General features: G+C 39.5%; 1 protein-coding gene across 4 annotated transcripts in view; it reads right to left on the minus strand.

The window, feature by feature from the left end:
• Nucleotides 1-3,589: 3,589 nt before the first annotated feature.
• The window catches only part of cdc42bpb (CDC42 binding protein kinase beta (DMPK-like)), a 208,127-nt gene continuing 188,082 nt past the window's right edge, over nt 3,590-23,634 (minus strand). For 3 of the 4 annotated variants that reach the window (XM_043697467.1, XM_043697466.1, XM_043697464.1), the window contains 7 exons: nt 16,547-16,644; nt 16,358-16,442; nt 13,970-14,090; nt 13,726-13,843; nt 12,167-12,275; nt 5,248-5,309; nt 3,590-5,115 (listed from right to left, as the gene is read on the minus strand). In XM_043697467.1, the coding sequence (XP_043553402.1) occupies nt 4,984-5,115; nt 5,248-5,309; nt 12,167-12,275; nt 13,726-13,843; nt 13,970-14,090; nt 16,358-16,442; nt 16,547-16,644 (725 nt within the window). In that variant the 3' untranslated portion in view covers nt 3,590-4,983. The remainder of the gene's footprint in view (nt 5,116-5,247; nt 5,310-12,166; nt 12,276-13,725; nt 13,844-13,969; nt 14,091-16,357; nt 16,443-16,546; nt 16,645-23,634) is intronic. The other variant, XM_043697465.1, reaches the window with a different exon arrangement.

The raw sequence follows: 23,634 nt of genomic DNA on the forward strand, positions 1-23,634 counted from the left end.
AATGTTACGCAAGGGCACAGCTATGTTTTAAATTATATTAGTTTTGCATGATTATTTTGAGTTTAAACCTATTTAGGTATGAACAGGTTTTGTGGAACCATACATGGTTCTTTTAATTAAGGAATGTTGATAGACTTTGGAACATTTGGGATGGTAGTTAATCACAGGGCGGGGGGAGATGGTGACACAACATTTTCATAGTCAAACAGCTTATTGCTAACTGGCTTCATTGGTGCCATATGAAGATGTAATTAAAAATGGCAGGTTGATAAAGAAAAACTGTTACAAAAGGGCTGACCGTACCTGGTGTTAAAAAAAAATTGAAGCAGATGACAGGAAATGACATCAAAATGCCCATTACAAATCCAACATAGAGAGGAGTATACTTTCTGTCAGCACTTCATATCATCAATTGGGAAGTGCCTCATCAGATGAGTTTGATCGACTCTGCAGGGTGTGGGAGAGAGAGTGCAGTGTTGAAGTCTTCTCAGATGCATGGGAAGATATTTGGGAAAATACAAAAAAAATACCAATTTGCAATAGGACCTATGCTTTACAGTTAAAGATTCTCCACAGGGTCCACTTGGCTCCAGATTGTTTGTCAACATGGAAACCAGGGGCATCTTCAACATGTCCCAAATGCAAGGTCTGTACGGGCACTCTTACCCATTGTTTCTGGTCTTGTGGTAGGCTTCAAACATACTGGAGTGCTGTTGCAGGTGCAAGACAGAGGATTTTGGGTGTAAGGGTGGAGAAGGACCCGATTTCTCTTCTTCTGGGTCTGCCCAGTCTATTCCCTGCAGTCTATTCCCTGCAGATGCGCATAAGGGAAAAAAACTTTTCAACATCCTCACTTTTTGCGCAAGAATGTCTTGCTAGGTTGGGTATCCGAACCCCCCCCCTCCCCCCAGACCTGTCAGGTTGGCAGATTGTTATGGAGCATGTTCCCATATTCCCATGGATTTTCTCACAAGTATGGTACCCCCCAAAACAGAATTTTTATAAGACATGGCACCCCGTTTTCGAATATCTGGACACAGATTTATCTGCCACACTAACAAGGGCTTTTATATAACCATAACGATTATGTTTTAAGAGTCCAATGTCCAGGGAGGACAAACTGAACGTATGAGTGTCTTGTTTGGCTGAGTTATTACTATTTATTAGTTTGTTATTGGTTATTATTTATTTAGTTTAATAGTTAGTTGGGTTTTTATTCCATATTTTTCTGTATATATTTATACATTTGTATATGAGGGTGGGTTGGATTTTGAAAAACTTTTTTTTTGTTCTGTTTTGAATGTTATAATATTTAAAAATCTATTTTTTCAATAAAAATATTTTAAAAAATGCCCATTACTCTTAAAGAAACCAATTAGAACTTGAGGATTGTCAGATCAGCCACGACCTCATTAACAACAGAGCAGACTCAATGGCCTGAATGGTATACTTCTGCTCCTATGTCTTAAGGATAGGAATAGGAGCTGATCTGAGATTGATCATGTCTTATCAATGCATTGGCAAGCCAATAAATTTCATGATATCCCGGCTTAATAAGGGTTAACAAGTGATGCTTCTTAGTGTTTCAATACACAAGATAGACAAAAGAGAGGAGAACTTCAGTCAACAGAACAAGAAATGTTTGCCTAGTTAATCAGTGTCATGAGGTGGCATGCCAAAGTGGATCAACTAAACAATCACTGCTTTTATTCAGTATAATTTATTCTGTAATTCATTTGATAAAGTTAAATTCTGCAAACCTTCTGAAAACATATTTGAAATCAGAATGATCTTGGCTGGTAAACTTTTAGATTGGCTCTTTCAACTCAATTTATAATTGTTATTGACCTCAGTCTTATGGTACAAGTGACCCCCAAAATTGTACACTACCCAGCTGCCGTGCTAATTATTTTGAATAAATCGCCTTGGGTCACTGATCCACTGCCCAGAGGAAACAATTTCGCCCTACTTGCTTTATCAAACACCTCAAAATATTGGAGGTTTTCTTAACCTGTTCTGTTTAAGGAAGAACAATCTCTCTACACACCTGAAGCCCCTCAACCTAATATTATCATGGTAAACATTCCCAGTACTCTGTCCCCAAAGTCTTGGCATCCTTCCTAAAGTGGTGGTGCCTAGAATTGGTCACAATACTTTGGCAGAACCATAACCCATAAGATATAGGAGCAGAATCAGGCCATTTGGCTCTCAAGTCTGTTCTGCTATTCGATTATGACTCTCAACACCATTCTCCTGCCTTCTCCACATAACCCTTGATAACCAGAGAATTATAAAGATTTGGGGTTGAAAGGAGAAGGGTGATTTTTGAGGATTTTGATATGGATTCACTACATGTAAAGTAGTACTTTTAATATTGCAACTAGTGAATTTGTAGAAATTTGTCTATTGTGAAGGTTCATGATATATATCATTAGGTAAGCTTGGATTCTGAAGTGGACAGAACCATTACAGATTTGACTTTGTATTTTTATATCGTATGGATAAAGGGATGTAATTTCATTTTTGAGTTGAGTGTGGTATTGTATAGGATAGTCTGGAGGTTGTATATATGCATTAAAATTAGGTCTTTGGAATATGATTTTTTTTTTGTTGAGAGTACATTTCCAGCCTATGAGCCTATCCAGTGATTGACCACCATGGGAAACAAATAATAATCAAACTTAGTCTATTAAATTAGATTTCACTAATGTGTCCAGTACTACCAGCAAGTGGAATAATGATATATGGCTTTCAATTTAAAGAATTTGATAAATATAATGCATTTCATGTACAAAAATTAAAGTCTGTCTCCATTTGGGTTATTTGTTTATAAATACAAATTTAATAAACATCATTTTTGTTCCTTTTACATTACTTCTGCAAGTAGAGCTGGCAGAACGGTCTCCAACGTGGCAAGTGTGATAGTGAGGTAATGGGACAGGATTGATTTTAAATCTGGAAAAATGTATTCTTGCAAAATACCCTACTTTTTGTCTAAAAATGCAGTTTGACCTTTACATACACATCTACACATGAAGAAAAGCAGTGTTCTGAATAGTGATAGCATGCAGTTGGGACTCCGACATTTGCAGTAGTAAAAAAAAACTTGTCCCTTAAAGAACTATGTAGCCATATTATCACTGTTTATTAACCTATGCTTTTTTTCCCTGAATATATAAGATACATACATTGTCAAATGCCTTTTTACTGGATTTCTTTCTTCAATTCTTTAGTCTTACAAGAAACTTGAGCCTTATACTCTTCTTTTAGTTTGGAATGCAGTTAGTCTATACTAACATATATCACTCCTTTAAAGCCTCATTGTTTTTTCATTACTTTACTCAAGTCTGTCTTTCTTTTGTTGCTTTATCCTGATTCCTGTCCTGTTCAGGTTCAACTGACAACTTAATATTCACCCCTCTAGTTCCAGTACTGGTACCAATACTTCAAGAATCTGAAGACTTCCTTTTAGCATCATTCTCTGTTACTACTTATTGAGGCTGCTAAAATAGTAAAGAACTTCAAAACGTGTTAATGTTCCTTTGATATTTCAGGGTCTTTGTTCACGTAGACACAGACTATTAAACAGTTTGTTACCTCCCTCTTATGCTTTATTGACAGGTCAATATTCAGTATTTTGTCAAAGCACAATTCCATAATTACAAAGAGTGGTTAGCTAATTTTTAACACTATCCACTTTCACAAATTAACATTAAAAAAAACTGTTTGTTTCACCAGTAGTGTTAGGCTCCACAGTGAGCCCTTTTAAGTAAATGAAAGAAGTTTGATTAGTTGCTTAACGTGGCACGTCACAATTATCCACTCAGTCAGGAATCTGGGTGACTAAAACATGCAAGCTCTTTGCAGTGATCTTGAACGGGAAATCATACTGCATCTGTATGAATAATAAATTGTCTCAAATACAGCACAGAAGGCACACAGGTGTGATGACAAATTGAATATACTGGCTGTGATGTATAAGCCTTTAATGCAATATGGACAATTCAATGAGTAATAATGTTATCATACACCGAACATGAGTTATATATACATTGACACACGCACACATTAATTGCATCCACCAGGAGCACATCATCTGGGTGCATATCAAAATGTACAAGACTACTGTGGATATCTTTTGATTTTAAACCAGTACAACATGTTTTGATGGTATGTATTTTCATGCAAAAACTGAATTAGAAAATGATCAAATTAATGTAGCTTTCTTGTATCCCAGAGTCCAATACCTTATATTTATACTACCTCTGATCAGCAATTAGGACAATCATATTTTGTCAAATCTTACAATAATTGTATATTTGAGAATGCAGCAGGTCCAGGTCTGGTGTTTCCCAGCATTAACATTTCTGCATTGGGTCCATAGACATTGAGAAACATAGATATGGTCTTTCACTACAATACAGCACAAAGAAAGGACATCTATGTCAAAGGTTAAAAACAGTAATACAAAAAGCAACTAAAATTCTTATTCACAGTATTATTTACTAGTGTCATGTATACCCTGAAGAAAACTTTTTTTCTTTTTTTATATATAAACTAAGATACAGGAACAGTACATGGACAATTTTATTTCACCATTTACCAACTATATTAGAAATTTGGAAGGAACGTTTGGTGTGAAAGAAGGAGTGGGCTTCACAATCCCAAAATCATTTGGTTGTTAAATGCTGCAACTTAACAACAACACTGCACAAAACCGTAATCACAAAGAATACGAGTGACACTTAGTCAGTCATTTTACTGGGCTGACAGTCAAAATAAGCTGGAAATGTTCGTAAAGGAGCCTGAATATATAATTTAATGTGCAATCAGCAAGAATTAACAGAAGAAATTATTCTCCATTCTTGGCACTTTCTTGGAGCAATTCAGCAAAAATCCATTTTGCAAGAGGAAAATAATCTATGAAATGGAGAATCCTATTGTGTAGTTTGGTGAACTGCAAAGTATTACTGGAGGCAAACGTTATGCATCACATGTGGAATGGTCCAAACCATCCAGTGTAATTTGGTTCCTGTGAGGAGAGTTTGGACTCGGTGGGCTACTTGGATTGGAGCTGTTTGAAGGAGTTGAATGTCTTGTTGAATCAGAGTCCTGCTGATAGATAAAAACAGCAAATATATTAGTTTGTTTGCTGCTAATCTACAGAAAGTATAACCACGCACTGAAAATTTTTAATTGTTACCAATCTGGGTGAACCAAACCTAACAATTGTATCTCAATACATACCTCTCTCTCAAAATCTTGATCAGGATCAGAGATATTACGTGTTGTCATAACACCTTCCCCACCTAAATAAAAGTAGTATTATCATCAAATGCAAATACAGCACTTTTGCCATTTTAAGAAATAGTACAAGTAATTCTAGATATCTTTTTAAGCAGATTTAAGATTTGTTCCTGGCAACTGCAGATAATTAGTGGAATCAACCATTTAAAATACAGATAGAAAGTATCCAAATGGAATGACCTAATAAATAGCAGGCAACATAGCTCCAAAACCTTCCTTAAACCAATAAAGACCTTCAGTAGTATCATTTCAAATTGGCACAATGTAGAGAGTCTATAATTCAAACAGCCTTGCCAAAAAGATAGGTTAAATGATGTTAAGACGACAATGGAAAGTAATAATAACTGATGAAAAAGAGGCAAAAGCAATTGAGGACAGTAAGGTTAACTGGGGCCTAAAAGTATACATTGAATGCACAACAGGTCTGTGCTTAAATACATTCCACAGCTCGTATCAATAAATTACCAATATTCTAGTTGTTCCTGAGAACTTATAGTCTCACGTATACTATTATGAAAACCACCTGTTTCCACTTTGGTAATATATCAGTTGACTTTATCCTGCAGCAGCTCATCTGCTGCCAAAATCATTATTCATGCAAGGGCTACCCTCCAGAATCAACTATTCCAACACAGGCCTGGTTGGTCTCCTACATTACACACACTGTAAATGCAAGGTCATCCAAAACTCTGTTGTCTGTCTCTCAACCCATAGTAAATGCCTTTCTTCCCTGTACCAGCTAACCTACACTGGCTTTCAGTCAAGAACTGTCTTGACTTTAAAATTCTCACGCTGGTTTTCAAATCTCTCCAAGGCTTTGCGTTTCCCCTTCTCTATAATCTGATATCTATTCTCTAACTCTGGCCACTTGTGTTTTTTCATTTATAGTAGTTCCATTATGGTGACTAAGCCTTTGGTTGCCTCACATCCAAAATTTGGAATTCTCTTCCTATACCATTTTGCCTCTATCTTGTTTTGCTCCATTAAGATACTCCTGAAATCTACCACTGACCAAATTTTTGCTCATCTGAAGTAATATCCCTTCTGTATTCGGTGTCATATTTGGTTTTATATGCTTCTCAGAAACGCCACGGGAGTTTTGTCCCATTAAAAGCTCTACATCTATAGATGTCATTTTAGAAATAAATATTAATGCAAATTACTCACATACCGAGTAGGGTAAAGTTATCCAAGTACCCATCTTGGCAGATACATTTACTTTGCATTTGAGCCTTCTATTAAGGGTCTTCTCTCTCATGAACATAAAGCTTTGTCAAATTGACTTAGCTTCAAATATTGATTCAGGTGTTATCAATCTCAAATCTGCATTATGGTAATACAATAAAATTTCTACTGGGTAGCCTCTAGTTGCATTCATTGGAAAGGGTTAGAGTACAAAAGTAAGAAAATCTTTATTCAGTTGCACAGCTTTGGTCAGGCCATACCTGGATACTGATACCCTTATCTTCCTTGCATATGGAATCCACATTTGGATTCCATGTCCAAGGAAGGATACTCTTGCATCAGAGGAATGTACCAAATTGTTCACCGAATTGATTCCAGAGATAAGAATGAGTAGGAAAAGTCTGTAACTAGGAATAAGTGTCTCAGAATAAAAGGGCGACCATTACAAACTGGGATGAAGAGAAATTTCTTCACCTCACAGATTAATCCTTGAATTTCTACCCTTAAAAAGGTGTGGACACTCAGTCAAGATTGATTTCGAGGGTTGATAAAGATAGAATTCTTTTTCTCTTTAAATGACGAGAAAAGGTGATTACATGGGTAAGTGAAGTGGAGGTCAAAGATGAGCCATGATCTTATTCAATGGCAGAAAAGGCTCAAGTGCTATATGGCTGACTGCAGCTCCTATTTTCAGTCTTTGTTTGAATTCAGTGTTCTTCTCCACAACAAATTCAAATGAACTTAAACTAGTACAAATGAACATAGAACGTTACAACACAGTACAGGCCCTTGGGCCCTCAACATTGCACCGACCTGTGAAGTGAATCTGATGCCCATCTAACTTACACCGTTCCATTATTATACATATGTAATGTCCAATGCTCATTTAAGGCTGGCCGTTCCACACCGCGACTACTCTGGAGTAAAGAAACTACCCCGAATGTCTGTCCTAAATCTATCACCCCTCAATTTCAAACTATGTCCCCTTGTGTTAGCCTTCACTAGCTGAGGAAGAAGGCTCTCACTGTCCACCCTATCTAACCTTCTGATGGACTTATATGTCTCAATTAAGTGACCTTTCAACCTTCTCCTCTCCAACAGCCTCCGTTCCCTCAGCCTTTCCTCATAAGACCTTCCTTACATACCAGGCGACGTCCTAGTAAATCTCCACTGAACCTTTTCCAAGCTTCCACATCCATCCTATAATAGTGACCAGAACTGTATGCAATACTTCAGATGTGGCCTTACCAGTATCTTGTACAGCTGAAGCATGACCTCGTGGCTCCGAAACTCAATGCCCCTCCCAATAAACGCCAACACACCATATACCTTCTTAACAACCCTAGACACCTGGGTGGCAACGTTAAGGGATTTATGCACCTGGACACAGAGCTCTGTGTTCATCTACACTGCCAAGAATTTTACCATTAGCTCAGTACTCCTGCATTCCTGTTACTTCTTCCATAGCGAATTACCTCTCACTTTTCTGCAGAGCCCAGCTCTGCATCTTATCTATGTCCCTCTGTAACCCACAACATCCTTTGGCACTATCCACAACTCTGCCTACCTTAGTGTCATCCGCAAATTTATTAGCCCATCCTTCTACACCCACATCCAGATCATTTATAAAAATGCCAAACAGCAGAGACCCCAAAACAGATCCTTGCGGCACACCACTGGTAACTGAGCTCCAGGATGAACATTTCCTTCTACCTTCTTTCAGCTAGCCAATTTCTGATCCAAACCGCTAAATCACCTTCAATCCTGAAACTCCTTATTTTGTGCAATAGCCTACCTGTGGAACTTATCAAACACCTTACCTGGTCCATATACATCACACCAGCCACTTTACCTTCACCACCTGTTTTGGCACCTTCTCGAAGTGCTCAATAATGTTTGAGAGGCACAATCTATCCTTCACAAAATCACGTTGACCATCCCTAATCAAATTATTCCTTTCCAGATGATAATAAATCCTATCTCATAACCTTTTTCAACACCTTACACACAACCGAACTAAGGCTCACTGGCCAATGATTATCAGGGTTGTACCGACTCCACTTCTTAAACAAGGGAACAACATTTGCTATCCTCCAGTCCTCTGGCACTACTCCTGTCGACAATGATGACATAAAGATCAAAGCCAAAGGCTCTGCAATCTCCTTCCTGGCTTCCCAGAGTATCAAAGGATAAATCCCATCCAGCCCCAGAGTCTTATCTATTTTCATATCTTCCAAAATTGCTAAAACCTCCTATTTGTCAACCTCAATCCCATTTAATCCTGTAGCCTGTATCTCCATATTCTCACTAATTGCCCTTTTCCATTGTGAATACTGACAAAAAATATTCATTAAGCACTTCCCTTACATCCTCAGATTCTACACACAGGTTTACAAAATTATGAGGGGCACTGATAGGATAAATAGACAAAGTCATTTCCATGGGATGGGAGAGTACAGAACTAGAGAGCATAGGTTTTGGGTGACAGGGAAAAGATATAAAAGAGACCTAAGGGGCAGAGGGTGGTACGTGTATGGAATGAGCTGCCAGAGGAAGTGGTGGAGGCTAGTACAATTGCAACATTTAAAAAGGCATTTGGATGGGTATATGAATAGGAAGGGTTAGAACAGATATGGGCCAGGTGCTGGCAGGTGGGACTAGATTGGGTTGGGATATCGGGTCAACATGGATGGGTTGGACGGAAGGGTCAGATTCCATGCTGTACATCTCTATTACTCTGACATAACTTTACACTACTATCTTCGATTGGCCCTAATCTTACTTTAGTCATTCTTTTGCTCCTGATATACCTCTAGAAGGCCTTATGGTTTTCCTTGATCCTATCTGCTGACAACTTCTCAAGTCCCCTCCTGACCCTTCTTAGCCCTCTCTTTAGATCTTTTCTGGCTAACATAACTCTCAAGCCCCCTAACTGAGCCTTCACACCTCATTCTCATAAAGGTCTTCCTCTTGACAAGAGCTTCAACTTTTTGAGTAAACCATGGCTCCCTCCCTCGACAACTACTTCCTTGCATGTTAGGTATATACTTATCAAGGACCCGCAGTAGCTGTTCCTTAAATAAACTCCATATGGATGATGATGGGATAGTATAGGGGGACGAGCTGAGAATAGTTCACAGGTCAGCGCAACATTGAGGGCCGAACTGTTCTATGTTCTATTTCAAGAACGTCCATCCCCTGCAGTTTCCTTCCCCATCCTCTGCATCCTAAATCCTGCCTAATCGCATCATAACTGCCCTTCCCTGCGGTATATACCTATTCCTGCCCATTGCTATAGTAAACGTAACCGAATTGTGGTCACTATCATCAAAGTGCTCACCTACCTCCAAATCTAACACCTGGCCAGGTCATTCCCCAGTACCAAATGTGGCATCACCCCTTGTTGGCCTGTCTATATACTATGTCAGAAAATCCTCTGGCACACATTGAACAAAAACTGACCCATCTAAACTCCTTGAACTACAGGATTCCCAGTCAATATTGGGGAAATTAAAGACCCCCATAACAACTACCCTGTTACTCTCGCTCCTATCGAGAATCATCTTTGCCATCCTTTCCTCTACATCCCTAGAACAATTCGGAGGCCAATAGAAAACCCCCAACAGGGTGACCTCTCCTTTCCTGTTTCTAACCTCAGCCCAAACTACCTCAGCGGACGGGTCCTCAAATCTTATCTCAGCTGCTGTAATACTACCTTTGATTAACAATGCCAATCACTCATTTCTCTGTTCATACTGAAACATCTAAATCTTGGAATCTGCAACAACCATTCCTGTCACTCCTCTAGCCATGTATCTGAAATGGCCACAACGTCGAAATCCCAGGTATCAACTCATGCTGCAAGTTCACCCACCTTATTCCGGATGCTCCTAGCACTGAAGTATACACATTTCAAACCAACATCCTGATTGCTGGTGCCCACTCACGACCTTGTAAATCTATCCTTGACCTCACTACCCTCAACCTCCTGTACACTGGAATTACAATTCAGGTTCCATCCCCTGCTGCATTAGTTTAAACCCCCTAAACAGCCTTAGCAAACTCCCCCACTCCCTCAGGATATTGGTACCTCTCTGGTTCAGATGAAGACCAACCTATTTGTAAAGGTTCCACTTTCCTCAGGAATAGCTCTAATTATCCAAGAATCCAAAACCCTCCCTTCTGCACCATCCCTGTGGCCACGTGCTCAGCTCTACTCTCTCTCTGTTCTTCGCCACACCAGCATGTGGCACAGGCAACAAACCAGAGATAACTCTTTGTTCTAGTTCTAAGCTTCCTGTCTGAGAGCCCCACCCTTCTTTCTACCTTATGTGGACCACGACTTGGGGCTGCTCCCCCCTCCTCCTGAAGGATCCTGAAAACACGATCAGAGACACAAATGGGTAGAATTCTTTCTTTTTTAAAAAAAAATCCAGAACAAAACTTTCAAAATTTCTCTTCAACAGTCCTTTTGAGCCTGTAGGCTGGTATTGGTTACTGTTGAGAACAAGTCAGGCAACATCTGAGGAGGATCAGTGCTTCAGGCATAAGCCCTTCATCAGGAATCAGCATGTGCAGTACTCATTTTCTCCCTAGGATTATAGTTACTATCCTACTTGCTTTCTTTAGATGCCATGGAAGAGGTTTCCCTATCACTATTAATCTAGTACAGTATATTAGCAAAAACCACAAAATATTGCCTGGTCACCAGATCCATCTCTTTTCAATATCTGTTTGAGGTTGAGCCGAAAGGTTGGGCACCTTGATATGGTATTTGACCCCAAAATAGATCAGCAACATACACATGCCATGATCTATATCCATTTCCTTTCATTGTCAAATTCTATTCCTGCCATAGCTCATCTGCTGCTGAAACCCTCATCCATATGAGGGTTACCTCTAGACTTGATTAGTTTAACACATTGCTGGCTGACCTATCATCTTCTACATTCCATAAACTTAAGGTCAAATGAAACTCTGATCTACATCCTAAATCGCACAAATACCATTCAACTATTAAAAAGCCTGCTGTCCTACAGCAACTTTCAATTTTGTTTTCATGACTTTCAAATTCTTTTCCTTGTTCAGAAATTCCCTCATGGCTTTGTCCCTGTCTCCAACTCTAACCTCGTTTAGCTCTACAACATTCAGATATATCTGCAATCTGCATTTTAATTGCTCTACCATCGACAATTGTACTTCCAAAATGTTAAAGATCCAAGCCTGGAATTCCCTATCTAAACCACTTCTTTTTCTCTTCTTTTTAGAGGTTCCTTAAGACAATGCATCTGCTCTAATGTTCTCTTATGTGGCTCAAATTCTGCATGGCATTGGTCTTGAAAGATGCCTTGGGATGCAAGCAGCTATACAAATATTAGTTACCAAATACTCTTGAAGAACAAATAATGAAACTAAACTGTTCCTCATAAATTATAATGAATATTCTTCCCCACACACATTGTGTCAAGAGATGAAAAGATATAACCGAGTAATTTGTTATTTTACTATGATGTGAAAATAGACTTCCATTTTATTTTATTAGCAAACTATAGTGATCAAGAACATTCAAGAATATTAAAAACATGCTTCTTGATCATGAGGTTAGCAACACCCATGTACAATTCAAGGCTTTTAATATAAAGATCATACAATTACAGAAAGCAAGTGCCATTACCTGAAGCTGTACGTGTAAGGTACTGTTTACTTCGTTGTTGTCTTGAAAGATTAGATTGGGAAGCACGTTTCTCTCTTAATTGTTCATCCTGTGATACTGGTGATACGCTCTATAACAAGTGAACGATTATATTTTAATTTGTTTTTCTTTTTTTAAAGTGCTCAATAACTTTATAAACATTTGAGTTGAAGATGAGCTTGTCTTGAGGATATAATCCTCTGCATTTTTAGATAGGTATTTCTACCCTGGTTAGGGAAGAGGAAGAGGAAGGGGAAAGCAGAGCGGAACCGTGCAGTGAAAAATGATCATTCTGGAGATAGATTCAGTCGAGTAGGCTAATGTGATAAGCGTGTTCAAAGTTAGTCAGAGGTGGTGTCAGGACATGGAGTCGAGGGGATGAAGGGGAAGGAAACTGAATGTGCTTAAGTTGACAAAAGGAAACAGATTAGTTAATTATGTCAGGAAAATATGCATCCAAGAAACTATTGTGCTATTTTCTGATGCCCATGAACATTTTTTAAAAGCCATCTAGATTTCAGAAATTAAAATCTGACTATCAAATTCTTCATAAGGACATTTATACCAAAATCCAACTTTCACGTGGCTATTTTAGAGTGATTAACATTCAAAAACAACAACAGGTGTTTGCTTGCTGTCTGTAAAGGTTTAACACTTCTAAATCCATAAAACATTTTATACAGTGAACACATTGAAAGGCTGTTACAGAACTGTGTAGTTAAAAACAACGGAACTAAACTATCAGAACACTTATTGGATATGTTAACTATAATTGCTACTTTCTGTATGATGTTCGCACAAGCATATTTTTCTGTGGTTACCCTGACAGTAAATGCACAGCCTATACATGTATAACACTTTAAATACATGGTGCCCATATGTTTCTTGATTTAGAAGCTACATTTCCATTGCAGTGTGAAACTCTCAGTATAAAGATGCTCTCTAATTAAAAGGAATGAGGTACACAGGATATAATGCTGAAAGAAAATTATGATGTACAAACAGTATATAATTCACAGTTTAAATTCGCTGTGATGTTTTCTACTTTGATAAAGTTGAAGTCCATTCTGAACATTGCATATTCAATTACACTTAGAAATTTGTTTGAGACTCAAGACTAATCCCAACTCCTCAGAACTTTTCATTTATGGTGTAAAAGAAAGGATGAAACAAATAATTACAGTAGTTCAGCTAATTTAAAAAATAATTTGGGCACAAATTTCATCAATCTTATTGCACAGATTCCTAAGCTAAATTTGTATGCTAACAAAGACTGTTCAGATTAGGTGGATTGGACATGCTATATTGCCCATCGTGTGCAAGGATGTGCAGATTAGGTGGATTAGCCACAGAAGATGCAGGGCTACAAGGATGGGGTAGGGGGAAATGGGTCTGGGTGGGATACTCTTCAGAGGGTCGGTGTGGACTCAATAGGTTGAATGGCCTGCTTCCACATTGTAGGGATTCTATGATTCAAAATGGAAAATAAAATATCAGTGGACAGAAATATGGCACTTTTACTATCTATTTCCCATATTTACCAGTGGGAGATCCATAAGTACTTGCATGCCATCTCCTGGCCCCATGTGAGCTACATGGTTAAAGTTTGTTGGATTCGATATCAGTTTTGACCGCATCTCAGGATCTCTCAGCATTTCCCTGGTGTGAAAACACAGGTAATCAAAGTAAGTCACAAGTTTTGGAATTGCTCATAAAAATGGTTCAACATCTTTTAAATCACATGCATTTAACACTAAAGACCGTCTTCATCCCCTCGACTCCTACCGTCTTTGTTGTAACCTTTCCTCTTCTGGTATCTTAAAAGCAAACCGCTTTTTGCTACGAGTTCTGACCATCTGTTTTCTGCTGTTGTCTGAAGTGTCTGGCACACTCAAATTATCTCCCTCTGTAAATAACGTTTAAAATGAATGCACATTTAGAATGCCAATTGTATCAGATAATAAAGGCAGAAGGTTTCTATACCTTATGTGGAACTACCATCAAGATACTAAAAAGGATGTTTAAGGGGATGTGTGAATTAAATCTTGCAATCTCAGTTTATAATAATGTGAACGTATGGCAATATTATAAGCCTTACAAAAATTCCACCTCTGAGGATACAATTATGCCAAACCTCTCATGAGTGTAAGAGATTGGTAATTCAAATACGTGACAACTAGGTGGTCTTTTGTGTGAATGAACAAATATCTGTGAACTAGTCAACTGGAGAAAGTAAATCATGACGCTGTTGAGATGCTCATAAGGTTTATAGAGTTAGAGTCCTATAGCATGGAGACAGGCCCTTTGGCACAAACTGGTCCAAGACGACCAATATGTCTGTACACACTAACCCCATTTCACTGCACTTGGATCATATTCTTCTAACTGTTTCATATCCGTATATTTATTCAAATACCTTTTAAATGTTGTTAACGTACCTGCCTCAACCACCTCCGCTGGTAGCTCATTCCATATGCGTACCACCCTCTGTGTAAAAACGTTGCCCCTCAGGTTCTCTTCTATTCTTTCCCATCTAACCTTAAACTGATACCCTCTAGTCCTTGATTCCCCAACCCTGGGAAAAAGACTGAGTGCATTCACCCTATCCATGCCTCTCATGATCTTATACACTTGTATAAGATCCCCTCCTCAGTCCCCTACGCTCCAAAGAAAAAAGGTCCTAGTTTGTCCAACCTCTCCCTATAAATCAGACCATACAGTCCATGGAACATACTTGTATATTTCTTCTGCACCCTTTCCAGTTTAGTAACATCATTCCTATAGCAAGGTGACTAAAACTGAACACAATATTCCAAGTGCAGCCTCACCAACGTCCTTCACAACTGCAACATAGCTTCCCAACTTCTATACTCAATGCCTGACTGTTGAAGGCCTGTGTGCCAAAAGCCTTCTTCACTGCCCTGTCTACCTGTGACTCCACTTTCAGAGAACTGTGAACCTGAACTCCAAGATCCCTCTGTTTCACTACACTCCTTAAGGCCCTGCCATTCACTATGAAACTCCTACCTTGATTTGACTTTCCAAAATGTAAGACCTCACAATTATCTACACAACTCCATTTGCCAGTTGTTCGCCCATTTGCCGTATTTTCTGATAACCTTCCACGCGGTTGACAATACCTTCTATTAGTAACCAAAGTTACTAATCATGATATAAAGAACAAACAGTACTGGGCCCAGCACCAACCCCGGAGGCACTCCACTAGTCACTGGCCTCCCGTCTGACAAGCATCCCTCTGCTTCCTACTATCAAGCCAATTTTGTATCCAATTTGCCAGCTCACCCTGGAATCCATGCAAAATTTCCAGAGCAGTCTACTATATGAAACCTTACCAAAGGCCTTACTGAAATTCATACAGACTACGTCTACCATCCTGCCCTTGTCAACCCTCTTGGTCACTTCAAAGAACTGTAACAAATTTGTGAGTCATAATTCTTTCCCCCAGTTGTCTTCAGTTTTCAAGAGAGGGCATGAAGCTTGAATACTATAACAAAATGTCATTGGTAGCTGGCCACAGAGCATTGCAGGAGCAAATCTAATGAATGTTGACAGGCTACTCCAACTTTGTCTTCATTCAATATTTTCAAATGGTTTTTCCATCAGGGATTACAGCACAGTACTCTGGAATGGTTGCTTAATCTGGGAATATCAACTGTAACATCCCCACCCTAGTCCCAGATGAGATAATTTAAATCAGCACAGAGCATAAATTGAATTGGAACTTTTTTGCTCTATCAAACTTAGTGCATTTACTTTGGCTTCTTTAAGATTTCATTCACCTTTTTAAAAAGTAATGTTTGAATTGAATTGGATTGAATTTATACAAAGCATAGTGTGTTAAGTACTACTTCATATGTAAGTTTTGTGACTTGCAAAAGAAAAATTCTCTGACAGAGGATTGGTAATTCTCAAGTCAACAAAATTGAGCTCCTGCTGACACAATAACTAGAATGCAACATCATTCTTTATTATTATTCTTTGTTGAATCAAATGTCTTAGGTATTAGTTAGAACTTACAAAAGAAAATGAAATCATAGGACATGTGTAAAGTGTTTGGGACTAACTATGCTATGACATCCAAAAGTTAGAAATCAGGATGATATGGCAAATACACAACCTCAAATATATACATATAAAATTAATGAAACAAACCAGAATAGTTATTCTTGAAATATATTAATCGTGGAGGTTCCGAGTTGAGCTGGTTTAGTGAACCTTCAGCATTTAATGGTCGGATCTGGTTTAAAAAGAAAACTCAATTTGAAAATAATTCTATACCTTACACGATACAGTTAAAAACAGATGTGTGCATCAGACAGACTCCATGATCATTTATAGTACCTTCCGAAGAGGAATTGTTTGGACCCATTCCATTGTGTTCACATCAAAGACGTCCACACCATACTCACTGTATACCGTTAGATATGAAGAAGTGTAACCTAGCATACATGTAAAAAGTAACCAATTAGTCAAATTCAGTAAAAGATGTGGGTCTGGAGCTTTCATTAAGTTGTATTGGTATTACCAGTGCAATCTGCAAAGTATTAAAAAAAAGGAGTTAGAAGCTCAAATTATATCCAAAACAAAATTCAGCTTCCACAATCTTCAAAAACTACTTTACAAGTGTGTGCTGGGAGCCAAAAAACTGGCTACACCCAAATTGAATAAATACATGGTTGTTTCCCAAAACCTTCAAAGAGCCTCTTAAAATGAAGCTTTTTTTTGTTCTATGAACACCAATATGCACTTAAGGTTTTTAGCCTCCTATGAAACTAGCTACTGCACACAAATCACCTTTCAAACAGCCTGTATATTTTCTTTTAAGGACGCTGTCAATTATTTAAAACTGGGTTGCTCTCTCAGATGGTGGATACATTGTTCTAATTTTTTTTGATTAATCATTTTCAGTTATATGAATAAAACTACACCAAGCCATCACTTAAATTTGTCAAGCAAGTTTTTTAAATGCAAAATTTTATGAAGTTCTAAAACTGCCCCTTTGTGCTAGTTTATGGAAGATTATATATTTTAGCCATATACAAACATGTTGAAAATGAAACCTGAGCAACAAAAAACACTTCACAGATTGGAGAACAATTTGCATCCAAATCAATCAACTCAAAGTAGAAACTCTTAACCTTGATATTCAAAACCGAATTCATCAACATTTTCTATTTAAAAAGTCAGTTCCTTTCATTTCCTATGTGCTCCTCTTCCTTCCTTGCAGGGATATGGTTCTCCAGACACTACGAACTTCAGTACATAGCTTTTACAAGTGCTCTTCAAAACAATCTACATACCAACAAAAAAATTGCACATAACTACACACATTGAGCACCTTAAATGAAAATAAAATCTCATGAATCTTCTCACCGATTCAGACTACATTAGAAAATCAAGTGAGCCACATTTGGTTAAGGTGATCTGTTTTGTGAGATCTTTTGAAGAATCAACTGAGAAAATCCTGCAGTAGAACACTGTTAATTTCAGGTGATCAATGAAGAGACAGAAGTCAGAGTCAGAGCTATCAAATGCTTGGGAGGAATAGAGACCTGAATTAGATTTGAGGTAGGGTGGTATGAGCAATTACCATATGACCAATAAATGAAGACTTTCTGGGTCAACAAGATAAAACTATTTTCTCAAAGGAACTTAGAAAAGCATTTTCATGAGATACTGAGGCGTAACATATGACTCTATGACTCTGTAGTATATATAGTGCCTCTGTCATTAAATTCTCAGATTAAATCAACTTTAAGCTTATTAGAAAATACATTTACAGCCTATTTCAGATATCCACAATGCTCTTTGTGAAAATGCTTTTCAAGTCTTCTAATCCTTCTTCCAATCGCCTTAAATCTGTGCCTCGTTGTAAATAATTTTTGTTTAAGTTTTTTATACCTTATCTCTCAGCCTCCTCTGAACGAAGGGAAACAAAGCTAGTCTATCTAATCAATCTTCAGACCTGTAACTTCCAAGCCCTAGCAACATTCTTGAAAATCTCCTCTGATGTTCTCTACAACAATTATATCCTCCATGCAACGTGATGGCCAGAACTGTACACAAAACTCCAGCTGTGACCTAAACCAGTGTCTTGTCTTGTGCCAGCTTTACATTCTTGCTTTTATATCAATATCCCAGCCAATGAAATAAAGCTTCCCATTTGCCTTTTTATCACCTTACCAAGCCATCCTTCTACCTTTGGGTACCTGTGGTCACTCAGTGGTCCCTCAATTCCTTGAGGCTTCTCAATACCCTCCCGTTTATTGTGTATAAAGAATAAAGTACAGCATAGAATAGGATCAGGCCCATTAGCCCACCAAGCCTGTGCCAACACATGATCTCTTTCTAAACAAAACCACGTCTTGCCTCTATGCTATCCATAGCCCTCTATTCCCTACCTCTTCATATAGGTGTCAAGATGCCTCTTAAATACTGCTACTGTACCCACCTCCTCCACCACCTCTGGCAGCACATTCCAGGCACTTACCATCCTGTGTTAAAAAAAAACTTATGGCTCGCATCTCCTTTAAACTTCCCCCTTTTACCTTAAATCTACGTCCCCTAGTAATTGGCATTTCTGCCCAGGGATAAAAACTCTGACTAACCAATCTATCCATGCCCCTCATAATTCTCTAAAATTTTATCAGGTTGCCCCTCATCCTTTACAGTCAAGTCAAAAGAAACCAAGTTTTTCCAGTCTTTTCTTCTAGCTAATACTTCCAAACCAGACAACATCCTATCAAACTGTTTCTGTACCCTCGCCAAAGCCTCCGTATCCTTCTGTGTGATGACCAGAAATGTGTGCAACATTCTAAATGTGGCTTAACTAAAGTGCTGTGCAGTTGCAACATGACTTGCCAACTTTTATACTCTATATCCTAAATGAAGGAGGCAAGCATGCCATCTGCCTTCTTGATCACCTTATCCACTTGTAGGGTACTGGGGACTTGCATGCCTAGATCCTTCTATATATTGATACTAATGAGGATTCTGCCATTTCCTATATACTTCTCTCCTGCATTAGATCTCCGAAAATGCATTACCTTGCATTTGTCCAGATTAAAATTGCTGGAGGCAGTTGGAGAGGTCACCAGGGAGCAGCAGAGCCTGTTGGGATACATGAGTATGCAGTATAAACTACTTACTTTTAGGTCAAACGTGGTTCAGTTACTGGAGGCAGTCAGAGGGGTTACGAGGTTACATATTTGGGGAGTTGCTTTAGCAGAAACACTACTTGGGTAGCGTCGCCCACCCATCCTCCTCCTCTAACCAAAAGCTGTGTGCGCCGTTTGGTAAAGTGACAAGTGTTTTCCTTCGTGTTTCATTTTTTTCAGCAGTCTATTTGGAATTTAGAATAGTTGGAATGGAGGTTAAGGCAGTTGAATGTTCCTCCTGCAGTATGTGGGAGGTAAGGGTCACCTCTAGTGTCCCTGCTGACTTAGTTTGTGGGAAGTGCATCCAACTCCAGCTTCTTGAGAACAGTGTTAGGGAACTGGAGCTGGATGAACATCAGATCATTCGGGAGGTGGAGAGGGTTATTGAGAGGAGTTACAGGGAGGTAGTTACTCCACAGCCACATGAGGAAGGTAGATGGGTTACTGTCAGGGGAGGAAATGGAGGGCGGGGGGGGGGGGGCGTGGGGGTGGGGAGTGGGTTGGGGTGGAGAAGAGCTCCAAGTCGTGGCCCACATAGACGGGAAGAAAGATGGGGATCTAAGGCAGAAGTTCAGGGAGCAAGGATGGAAGCTTAGAGCTAGAACAAAGAGTTATCATCTCTGGTTTGTTGCCTGTGCCACGTGCTAGTGAAGTAAGGAACAGGGAGAGCGCAGAGCTGAACACGTGGCTGCAGGAATGGTGCATCAAGGAGGGTTTTGGATTCTTGTATAATTGGAGCTATTCCTGGGGGAGGTGGGACCTGTACAAATAGGATGGTCTTCACCTGAACTAGAGGGGTACTATTATCCTGGGGAGATATTTGCTAATGCTCTTCGGGGGTATTTAAATAATGCAACAGGGGGCTGGGAACCCGAATTGTAGTTTACAGGAGGTTGAGGGTAGTGAGGTCAGGGATAGGTTTACAAGGATGCAAGAGTATGTTGGTTTGAAATGTGGGTACTTCAATGCCAGGAGCATCCGGAATAAAGTGGGTAAGCTTGCAGCATGGGTTGGTACCTGGGATTTCAAAGTTGTGGCCATTTCAGAGACTTAGCTAGAGGAGGAACAGGAATGGTTGTTGCAGATTTCGGGATTAGACATTTCAGTAAGAACAGAGATGGTAAAAGAGGGGGTGTTGTGGCATCTTTAATCAAGGTAATATTTCAGTAGCTGAGATATCATTTGAGGACTCGTCCACTGAGGTAGTTTAGGCTAGAGGTAAGAAACAGGAAAGGAGAGGGAGAGGTCACCCTGTTGGGAGTTTTCTATTGGCCTCCGAACTGTTCCAGGGATGTAGGGGAAAGGATGGCAAAGATGATTTTCGATAGGACTGAGAGTAACAGGGTAGTTGTTATGGGGGACTTTAACTTCCTCAATATTGACTGGAAATAATATACTTCAAGTAGTTTAGATGGGTCAGATTTTGTTCAATGTGTGCAGAAGTGCTGTCTAGTATGTAGATAGGCCAACAGGGGGCAATGCCATATTGGATTTGGTATTGGGGAATGAACCCAACTTGGTGTTAGATTTGGAGGTAGGTGAGCACTTTGGTGATAGTGACCATATTTTGGTTATGTTTACAATAGCAATGGGCAGGGATTGATATATACCGCAGGGAACGATGTATAACTAGGGGAAAGGCAATTATGTAAGATTTAGGATGCAGAGGATGGGGAAGGAAACTGCAGGAGATGGACAGACTTGAATTCGTGGAGCTTAATCAAGGAACAGCTACTGCGGGTCCTTGATAAGTATATACCTATCAGGCTGGGAGGTATTTGTTGAGGGAGGGAGCCATGGTTTACTCAAGAAGTTAAAGCCCTTGTCAAGAGAAAGAAAAAGGCTTATGTGAGGATGGGGTGTGAAGGCTCAGTTAGGAAACTTGAGGGTTACAAGTTAGCCAGAAAAGATCAAAAGAGAGGGTTAAGAAGAGCCAGGTGGGGACACGAGAAGTTGTTGCCAGATAGGATCAAGGAAAACCATAAGGCCTTCTATAGGTATATCAGGAATAAAAAAAATGACGAGAGTAAGATTAGGGCAAATCAAAGACAGTGAGAAGTTGTGTGTGGAAATTGAGGACATGGGGAAGCACTTAATGAATATTCTTTATCAATATTCACATTGGAAAAGGGCAATGTTAGTGAGAATACAGAGATACAGTCTGCAAGATTAGATGGGATTGAGGTTGACAAAGAGGTGGTTTTAGCAATTTTGGAAGGTTTGAAAATAGATAAGACCCCTGGGCCAGATTGGATTTACCCTCTGATTCTCTGGGAAGCCAGAGAGGAGACTGCAGAGCCTTTAGCTTTGATCTTTATGTCATCATTGTCGACAGGAGTAGTGCCTTGACTGGAGGATAGCAAATGTTGTTCCCTTGTTTAAGAAGGGGAGTTGGGACAACCCTGGTAATCATAGGCCAGTGAGCCTTAGTTCGGTTGAGGGTAAGGTGTTGGGAAAGGTTATGAGATAAGATTTACAATCATCTGGAAAGGAATAATTTGTTAAGGAAAGTCAACACAATGTGAAGGGGAGGCCGTGCCCCTCACATCTTGAGTTCTTCAAGAAGGTGACAAAACAGGTGGATGAAGATCAAGAGGTTGGTATGGTGTATATGGACTTCAGTAAGGCGTGTGATAAGGTTCCACAGGTAGGCTATTGCACAAAATATAGAGTTTCGGGATTGAAGGTGATTTAGTAGTTTGATCAAAAATTAGCTGGCTGAAAGACGACAGGGTGGTGGGTGATGGGAAATGTTCATCCTGGAGTTCAGTTACCAGTGGTGTGCAGCAAGGATCTGTTTTGGGGCCACTGCTGTTTAGCATTTTTATAAATGATCTGGATTTGGGCATTGAAGGATGGGTTAGTAAATTTGCGGATGACACTAAGGTAGGCAGAGTTGTGGACAGTGCCGAAAGATGCCGTGGGTTTATAGAGGGACTTGGATAAGATGCAGAGCTGGGCTGAGAGGTGGCAAGTGGAGTTTAATGTGGAAAAGTGGGAAGTAGTTTACTTCGGAAGAAGTGACAGGCATGCAGAGTACTGGGCTAATGGTAAAATTCTTGGCAGTGTAGATGATGGATAAGATGATCTTGGTGTCCAGGTGCATAAACCCCTTAACGTTACCACCTAGGTTGCTAAGGTTGTTAAGACGACATATGGCGCGTTGGCGTTTACTGGTAGGGGGATTGAGTTTCAGAGCCACGAGGTCACGCTTCAGCCGTATAAGACACTGGTAAGGCCGTACCTGGAGCATTGTGTACTGTTCTGGTCACCATATTATAGAAAGGATGTGGAAGCTTTGGAAAGGGTTCAGAGGAAATTTAATAGGATGTTGCCTGATATGGAAGGCAGGTCTTATGAGGAAAGGCTGAGGGAACTCAGACTTTTTTCGTTGGAGAGAAGGAGGCTGAGGTGTGACTTAATTGAGATATATAAGATAATCAGAAAGTTAGATAGGGTGAACAGTGAGAACCTATTTCCTCAGATGGTGCAGTAAACACAAGGGGATATAATTAAAATTGAAGGACGATAGATTTGGGACAGATATCAGGGGTAGTTTCTTTACTCAGAGTAATAGGGGCATGGAACTGCCTGCCTGCGCCAGTAGTAGATTCACTGATGTTAAGGGCATTTAAATGGGCATTAGACATACATATGGATAATAATGGAACTGTGCGCGTTAGATGGGCATCAGATTAATTTCACAGGCTGGTGCAACATCGAGGGCCGAAGGGACTGTACCATGATGTAACATTCTATGCTCTATAAAATCTGCCATGTCTCTGCCCAAGGCCTGCCTGTGACTGCTGTATCCTCTGGCAATCCTCCCCCAGTCTTTGTGTAATCTCAAATTTAGTAATCAGTCCACCTACATTCTCCTCCAAATCATTTATATATATTATAAACAACAAAGAGCCCAGCACTGAACCTTGCCGAACACCAATGGTCACAGGACTCCAGTCAGAAAACTGAGCTGCTACCACCACTTTGTATTTTATGACTGAGCCAATTCTGTATCCATCATATTAACTCATCAAGGATTCCATATGACTTCACTTTTTTAATCAGCTTGCCACAAGAAACCTTGTCAAAGGCCTTGCTAAAAAACATAGACATCTACCACCATGCCTTTATCAATCATCCTTGTCACTTCTTCAAAACACTCAATCAAGTTTGAGACACACAACTTTGCCTACATAAAGCCATGTTGCCTATTGCTAATAAGTCAATATTTTTCCAAATCTGCGTAAATCCTGTCCCTAAGAACCTTCC

This window comes from Chiloscyllium plagiosum, chromosome 10 (assembly GCF_004010195.1).
Source record: "Chiloscyllium plagiosum isolate BGI_BamShark_2017 chromosome 10, ASM401019v2, whole genome shotgun sequence".
Lineage (NCBI taxonomy): Eukaryota > Metazoa > Chordata > Chondrichthyes > Orectolobiformes > Hemiscylliidae > Chiloscyllium > Chiloscyllium plagiosum.